The following is an 8,700-nucleotide window of genomic DNA, read 5'->3' on the forward strand; positions in this document are numbered from 1 at the left end:
TCTTTCTACCCGCAAGCTTTCGTGAATAAATCCGCAAAGGACGCCTTGTTAGAGGAAAGTTGACTTTAGGGACTGAAACAGCACAGAAACCGCCGAGAGACGCCTCACAACCTCTCTGCCTGAAAAAACACCCCTCTCTCAGCCGGGGATTTCAAAGCACTACTCCCCTCTCCAGAGCCAAGCGAACAGAACAAGCACCAGCATGGCGTGGACTTGAATTCAGCATTAACAATTCCAGCCCTACTGATCGTCGCTAATTCAGAACATACACGGGATGGCGATCAACCAGTATCGCACCGTTCCACTTCACCACAGATAAAAAGGCAACAGCAGCAGCAACAACAACACTAGAATCATTCTTTCTGCTGTAGGACGCTCGAACAAACCTCAGACCGAAAGTTTAAAAGAATACTCATTAACCAAGTGTTCCAATACACACAAGTAACAGATCTGTGCTAAGCGACCACTAGGGACTTTACACAAGTTCAAAGAAACTTGCAAAACGCATCTTTAAAATATCTCACCCTCACCACGTTTCTCCGGGTTTACTTTACAGATGGGTGGCTCAGAGCAGCTCTACGATATTTCTTTTTTTCTTAGTTACACTGAGGTTATATTTTTTAAAACTGAAACCTGGTCAAGTCGGCGGGACAATTATCCTGAAAGATTCGCAGGGAGCAACATTTTCGGCGCATGAAACACTTTTTTCCCCTGGCTCTTTTGACGGTGGGTTAAATTTCCTCAAGTCCCAACACTTTCTGTCCAAGTCCCACCGGGCTCCAACTTTTCCTATCTCGCCAAACCCTGCAAGGTGGCGCTCTTTTCACTGAAAACTGATATTAGCCTTATAATAATAACATTTTGTAGAAAGTAAAGTTAAAGGGAAGCCTTCCCACGGGTGCCGCAGGGAGCAGGAGGGGATGCCAAGCTGGCAGGAGTGGGGTTTCGGATGAGCAAGACAAACTCTCTCTCTTTTTTTTTTTTTTTTTTTTTTGGGGGGGGGGGGGTAGGGGGGCACTGTGCTTTGGGGCAGTGAAACCTCTCCGAGGGAGATCTCCAAATGTTACGGACAAAGAAAAATACTTGCGGAGTGCTGTTGAGAGACAGCGGGTTGTGCTCTGGGCGGGTTACGGTCAGGGCTGCGGAGCGCCCGCACGGATGTGAGGGGAAAGCGGCTTCCCCCGAACCCCCGCCCCCCGAGCGGTTAATACGGCTATTGACTCGCTGTACACATAATATTTCTTTAAAGAAGCTGTTAAAGTGTCATCTTGGTCTACTGGAAGGTCAGTTTGTGCAATTCACTCTATGACATATCACAAACCCTCGCAGCTTTAGCCAACCTCATGATTTGTGTTGTCTGTTGATATGTTGTCTGCTTAATGGGGCGATCATGCAAGCTACAACCAGGAACAAAGCCCAACAGTTCCAACAACCGTAGCTAAGTTAGTGGAAGCAGTACAGCTTGCAAATCTATCAAACTAAACTGCAAGGAAGACAATCTGATTTAGAGAAAAGGCGTTCTGCTACAGTCATTAAGCACAAGTAATTTAGATTTTTTATATTGTCTTCTCATTTACAAATTTACTGTATCAACGCCAGCCAATGGAACGAATTTCTTAAGTAAATGAGAAATAAATAAAAGAGATAGAAAGATAATCAAATTACATAAAATAATTCTTATGCCCTAGATTTATTTTTTTAGAAAGCTATTAACACTGGCAAAATTATAGTAATAATAATAACATAACATAAGAAGTAATTGATTTAAATTAACATCACGTTTTAAGGAATATCAGCAAAGAAAAAAAAAAAAAAGGGAGGGGGAGGAAAAAAAAAGAAACAAAACCCAAATAAAAAATACACACAACAACAACAACGGCCTTCGTGAAACAGTGCTGTACTTCTCGGAGTAAAAGGCCCAAGGAAAGTCATGAATCCACTGCCTAAGAATTAGTTATGGTCATAAATGCCTTAAATTAAAATAGCAACTGAAATCTCCTCTGTTTTAAATCTCCTAATATATGTTATCCGAATTAATTTAATTTAGGAACCCAGTCTATGCAGATTCATGGACAGTGTTGGAGTGGAATGCAGCACTTCTCGTGTAACAATTCCCCACATTAATATTTATGTAGCATATGCAATCTATTTCTGTTATTTTTATGGTTGTTATTCTATGTCTGCAAAGGTCATTTAAATTATACTGCGGCCGAAAATTTGTTTCATAAATTTTGATATAAATACTAATTACACACTATAGTAATGCCAGCAGGGATCCTTTCATTTATCACATTTATATCACCTTCGCTGCTTTAGTGATGACATAATGGAAAGCAGTGAAAAACTGGGACAGTTTTATTCTAATATCCTAAAGCTAGTTGGAGTTGCAGCAGGTTGACTTAGCGAATAAGAATTCCTACCACAATTCTTGGGATTTAAGAATCTTTAATAAGGTACGAAATGTTACCAAACAGTTCTGTAAACTAAATTTTACATACCAATTCTTCTAGCCATAAATATTGAATATCTTGTAACAGGTATAACCGGACCTTTACATGCGGATAAATATGGAAATTAGGATTTATATACATTATGTTCTTGTATTTGCCAAAAGCAACGGACAGATATAGTTTATATCTTTTTTTTTTTTTTAATATCACTTTACATAAACAAATGTAACAGTTTGACACGCAGATCCAGGCTTTCACTATACGAATTTCTTGACAGGACGTGTAACAACAATTTACTGCACTACTTAGACTGGACTTTGGGACGAAATGTTGCACTTTATACAAAAAAGCACATTAATACCAATAATATTCTGTTAGATCGACGTTTAGACTGTAATAATACAAAGTAATTCACATTTTGGTACACATTTACTAGAACATTCTTGCCATTCAGTACAAATAGTTGAATTTCTACCTCTTCCCTCTGCCCCCCCACCACCTCTGCCCCCCCCGCCACCGCTCCCGCCCGCCCGCCCCTCCCCACATATATGCAAAGACCACAAATCCACATATCCCCTTATTCAACTTGCGATATAACTATTTACAAAATCAATCAGTACATTTTTTTGTTGTTTTGTTTTTGAAGCTAATAATTCTGTATTTACAAGAGGGGATGGGGGGGGAAGGCCGCTGCCCGAGCAGACATGCAGTTGGCGATCTCTAATCAGTGGTTTCCAGTAAAGCCCTACACAGTTGGCATTTGCCCTGGTAACCTTGTCTTCTTATGCATTCTACTAACCCCTTCGCCTACCAAGCCTTGGAACAGAGCAGAACAGTCAGGGAAAACAAAACAAAACAAAACAAACAAACAAAACAAATAAAAAAAAAAAAAAAAGAAAGCAAAAAAAAGGAATAATAAGGGAAGAAAAAAAAAAGAATAAAAAATATTTTTAGAAATGAAGTCTTCATTTTACTCAGTCCTGGGTCTACTGGCAGCATTTTACTTTTGTTTGCTCATTTAAATTTTGATTTCAAAGTGTTCATTATTTTTGGAGTTTTTAAATAGGGTATTTGTTTGCTCGCTTGGGGCTTTTTGTTTTGTTTCTGTTTGTGTTTTGTTGTTGTTGTTGTTGTTTTGTTTTAGCGTTTTAGACGTACCATTCGTTAAAATTTGATGTAAGCGTGCTGTGGCTGGACGTGTGATGGACTGCGGAGGAGGAAGGGGATAAGGAGCTGGCGGTCTGGTTTTCTGTGGATGGAGACACGATGGTTGGTGGGGTGGAGGACTCGTAGCCTGAGCTGGCGGCGGGAGAAGGCTGGGACCCCTGCGAGGATGATTCATGGACCTGCAAAAGAAAACCCGGGCAGAGATAGAGAACAGCGGCGGACGGAGGCCTTCGCCTGGGGATGCGCCAGACAACGGGACCCAGCGCCGAGTCCCAGGCTCGGGCACTCCTGCGGGGCTCGCCGGCGGCCCCGGCCCCGGCCCCGGCCCCGGCCGGCGGGGGAAGGCCGGACTGCGCCCCCCGGCAGCCTCCTGGCGCTGCCCCCCGCCCTTCCCCGGGCAAAGCTCGCCGCCCGAGGGCCCCGCGGAGGGGCCGGTGCTGAGCGCGGCGGGCCGGGCGGCGCGGCCCGGCGGGCCCGGGGCTCCTCAGCCGGGCGGCCCCGGCCGCGCTCCTCCCGCGGGCACCGCCGGCCCGGCAGCCCTGCCCGTCCCCGCAGCCCTTCGCCCGGCCGGGCCCGCACGCCAGCCGCCCTCCATTTACCTTCATGTGCTTTCGGAGGGAGCTGGGGTGCGTGTAGGACTTGTCGCACATTTTGCAGAGATAGGGCTTGTCGGAAGTGTGCACATGCATGTGCTTTTTGCGGTCGCTGCTGTTTGCAAAGCGCCTGTCACAGCCCTCGAACTCACACTTAAATGGTTTTTCACCTATTGCAGAGGGAAGGGGGGGAGGGGGGAGGGAAAGGGATCTGATTAAGCAGGGCCGGCTGGATCGTTCATTGTCCCCACCGCACCTCCGGACGGAGCCCAGGGCTCCATTCCAAACACTTACAACTTTGTAACTTCAACGAGGCTCAAATCCCAAAACCTTGCTTCTCCTCTCTGCCTTTTCTGCTCCTCCAACTCCTGCTCAGCGCCCTTTTCGGAGAGCGGGAGAACTAAATAACTTTTTTTTACCCCTTCCCTTTGGAGAGGTGAGTTTCCTTTACAACCCCAGTCCTGGGCACCTCTCTCTCATCACAACGCTCCGAGCGAGAGAGCAGGCGTAGTGGGATATGCACACGATCCTCAGTGTCTACTTTCCGGTTTTATAGCTCATTCTCGTAATATTTTACTCTTCCACCCACTCCAGCCCTCTTCCCCGCATTTTCTTGCAATATTGAAAATTGTCCAGCCCCGGAATACAATGAGTGAGCAGCTCCACAAACCCTCGGCAAAAGGGACGGAGAAAGCGGTTCTGGCTTTCGGAGCTCGGGGGTGGGAGCGGGGGGAGATTGCTCTCCCTGCCAGAGGTTGCTGCATTCCCACCTCCCACGAAGGAAAAAGTTCTCAGGGATACCGGCGCCTCCCCTCCGCACAACAATAACACACTAACGCTCCGGGCTCGGTTTATTTAAAATCTCTCCTCCGAATTAAATATTTACCAAGCCCTGAATATTTACCAAGCCCTGACTGATGAGCTGCCTGCAATATTTAGCACAATTTCTCATCGTGCCACAGCCAAAACTACCGAGCAATAATTAATTAAAACCTATAAATTTAAACAGGATAGGTTGCTGTGATCCCCCACCCCACCCCCTCCGCCCTAACAATTCCAGCAGCAAACCCTGCCGTCCTCCCTCTCTGCCTCGGCGGGGATCATTTTCTTTTTGTTGCTGCTGCTGGCGTGGCTGTGACCGAGCTCCTTTTGCAGCGAAGCTCCTAGCCGGCCTCTCCCGGAAAAAGCAGTGGCCCTGGACCATCCCCCCTCCTGCCCGTCCGACTTTCGGCCAAGCCAGGCCTCCCGACCCCTCCGGCACGGCCCCGCGTCCCGCTCTGGCCCCGGCGCTCGGCGCTTCCACTCGCAGAGAGAAAAGCGACAGAGAAGGTTACCGTACCTGTATGAGTTCTTTTGTGTATTTTGAGATTCTCTGATCTGGCAAACACTTTGCCACAGCCTGGAAAAGGGCAGGGGAAAGGTTTTTCACCTGTGTGGACTCTGATGTGATTTACAAGTTTATATTTGGCCTTGAAAGGTTTCCCTTCTCTTGGACATTCTTCCCAGAAACATATGTGATTGGACTGCTCGGGTCCTCCAACGTGCTCCACCGTGACATGAGTCACCAGCTCGTGCATCGTGCTGAAAGTTTTGTTGCAGGACTTTTTGGGGTTTGACAATTGTTCGGGCTCAATCCACTTACAGATGAGTTCCTGTTTGATGGGCTGCCTCATGTAACGAAAGAAGGCCCCTGCCCCGTGGTGGGCTGCCATGTTCATGTTCATGTGGCCGTAGCCGTGCAGCTGGGTCGAGGCGTAATGCTCGGAGCGGGGGCTGGTGACCTGGCCGTACTGGTCGGGTCTGCCGTACATGTCTCCGGAGAAGCCCAGGCGCATCTGCCCGTTCACCACGTTAGGCGAAGCGTGGCTGGTGGCTTGTTCGTGCAGCCCCGGGAAAAGTATATGTCCCGCGGCATCGGTGTGTCCGTGGGGTCCGGCGAAACTGCCGGCAGCCGAGGCGAACAGGCTGTGCTGGGCGCTGGCGGCCGCCGCCTCCCCGAAGCCCCGGTTGCGGAACAGAAAGTCCCGGGTGGAGTTGAAGGCGGCGCTGGAATAGGAGCTGACATGGGTCGGGTGGTGGTGGTGCCCCAGGGCCGCCGCCGCGTAGCCGGGCGCCTGCGAGGTGAAGGCGGTCTGGCCGGCCGAGGCCAGCTCGTGGGTGCTGGGGTTGATTTTGAAGGCGCCCATGCCGTCGGCGAAGGGGTTGATCCCCAGCCCCACTTCTCTGTCCGTGACATCGGCCGTGGAGTGGTGGCGAGAGGATCCGAAGGTAGTGACTCCTATGGCGGGATACTGCGGACCAGCATCCAGGAGCATCTTCCCAGCGTCGATGCAGCAACCAAAAAAAAAGCACGCGCGCACACACACAACGCGGAGAGAAGCAGCAGCAGCAGCAGCGGCGGCGAAAACACCCTCTTTGGAAAGTCAGCGACGATCACCACCAAAGCAACCACATCAAAAACACCCCCTTCGGCATCAGCGCAGGGGGAAGGAAAAAAAGGGGGGGGAGAAAGGAAAAAAAAAAAAAAAAAAGGCTGGTGCGGAAGGGGGGAAGAGATCTTCGCAGTTGCAAAAATAATAATAATAATAATAATGTGCTCCAAAAATATTCACCGTCTCTCTGCTTTGACTTTTCAGGGAGGTTTAAGTGGGGAGGGGGGGGGTGGGTAAGCTCAAAAATAAACTGGCTGCAAATAACAATAACGGCGAGAGTTCAACACGGGCAGCAAAAAAAAAAAAAAAAAAATTGAAAAAAAAACCAAAACAAAAAAGAAACTTCCTTCAGTGATTTTTTTGGCTATAGGAATGTTGCAAAGTGGCCGAGAGATTGTTTCTCTCTCCTCTTCGAGCTTCCCCACACTCACCCGATTTTTTTTTTTTTCGGGGGGCCTTTTTTTTTTTTTTTTCTCCCTCTGCAAAAAAAAAGGCGCAAATCATGCACAATATTGTCTTTTGCGGTTTATCTTCCTGGGGAGAAACTTTCACCTCCTCAGCCGGGCGGTGAACGCGAGACTGATAGCGGCAATCATTCCTGCAGATAAATGAATTGAAAAGACGACACCGTCCCCCCCCTTGATGAATGGGAGCGGGGGGCGGAGCGCCGTGCGGGCGGACGTGGGTACCCATTGGCCCGGGCTGGCTCCCCCTTCCCCGCGTCGCAGCCCCCGGCCCCGCCGGCTGCCGCCGCTGATTGGCCGCGCCGGCTCATCCATCGCAGGTATTGTGGCGCCCTGACACCGCTCTGACAAACGGGGCTGCGGCAGAAACAACTTTTTTTTTTTTTTCTTTTCTTTCTTTCTTTCTTTCTTTCTTTTTCCTCTTTTTTTTTTTTAATATATAAGCTTTTTTTTGCTTTTTTGCTATTTTTTTTACCTTTTTTGTGTGTGTGTGTCCGTCCCCCCTCGCCCCCCCCCCCGAAAATATTTTCAGCGAATCTTTTTGTGTGTATGTATGCTAAGGGAACAACAACAAAAAAATTCTTCTATTATTATTATTAGGGTTATTTTCTCTCCCACTTTGCCTCTCTCTGTCCCTCTCTCTCTCTCTCTTTCTCTCTCTCTCTCTCTCTCTCTCTCTCTCTCCCCCAGCACTCTGGGAATGATGGTTATGATGATTTCTTGGTGATCCAGAATTTTTGAGATCACTGAGCAACTTTTTAGGCTTTGGAAAGAGAAGCCCTGTAGGGACTCATGTCTTTTGAAGGTGTTTTCCTCTTGTTTAAAACTGAAGCTTTCCGAGAGTAGGTGCTGGGTGCACTTGATTTTATTTTTAAACACCATGATTTCTCTGTGTAGCTGACTCTATCCCTCCATCAGATTTCTGAAATAAATCTTGTTTTCTGCACCCATCAAAACGCAGGTGGGTGAGAACTCTTAACTTTCTAATTTTGTTGTGGTTGTTTCGCCTCCTTTTTTTGTTATTTTCTTTCTCTTTTCTCTTTCACTCTCATTTTCTCTCACTCTCTCTTTTACGGAGTCTCTTTTATTCAAATGAAACTGTAAAATTCACAAACCTACATTATTTCTCCTTCTACTGCATGAAACTGCCGGATACTTCTCTCTTTATTATTTTTCTTTTTTAAAAAAATTTAAGTCTTCGATAGGAGCAATGTTAATTTTCTGACATTCAAACCTTTTCTAGTTCACAAATCAGTCACCCTTGTCACAGTTATTGAAATTCCTCAACTTGCCACACCAGGACGGTGGAAAAAGCAGGCGGTGTCTTTGTTGCTGACCAGGCTTTTGATCGCCAGAGAAAATTTACTTACCTTCAGATGAGTGAGCAGAAAAAGAAATAACACTCCCTTTGATTTAGTTAGAAAAATGCAGACATTTGGATTCAGTGCAAACATACAACACTTGGTTGTTTTCTAGATGCAACCCTCGATTAACCTGTCTTTCCCCAGCTCAAAGTCTATTGAAAAACTGTGGATAGTTCTTTTTTGTTCCCGCTACAAAGAGCCATTGACTATATATTAAAATGATTGTTGAA

At 47.1% G+C, this 8,700-nt stretch overlaps 1 protein-coding gene across 1 annotated transcript; it reads right to left on the reverse strand.

The window, feature by feature from the left end:
- Positions 1 to 2,274: 2,274 nt before the first annotated feature.
- ZIC1 (Zic family member 1) lies at positions 2,275 to 7,266 on the reverse strand. Its single transcript, XM_050308471.1, has 3 exons — positions 5,550 to 7,266; positions 4,217 to 4,380; positions 2,275 to 3,796 (listed from the first exon to the last, which is right to left on the reverse strand). The coding sequence occupies exons 1-3, from the start codon at positions 6,523 to 6,525 to the stop codon at positions 3,599 to 3,601; spliced, it is 1,338 nt and encodes a 445-aa protein (XP_050164428.1). The 5' UTR covers positions 6,526 to 7,266; the 3' UTR covers positions 2,275 to 3,598.
- Between the last annotated feature and the right edge of the window lie 1,434 nt (positions 7,267 to 8,700).

This window comes from Myiozetetes cayanensis, unplaced genomic scaffold (assembly GCF_022539395.1).
Source record: "Myiozetetes cayanensis isolate MyiCay16 unplaced genomic scaffold, myiCay2020 scf13, whole genome shotgun sequence".
In the NCBI taxonomy this organism is placed as follows: domain Eukaryota; kingdom Metazoa; phylum Chordata; class Aves; order Passeriformes; family Tyrannidae; genus Myiozetetes; species Myiozetetes cayanensis.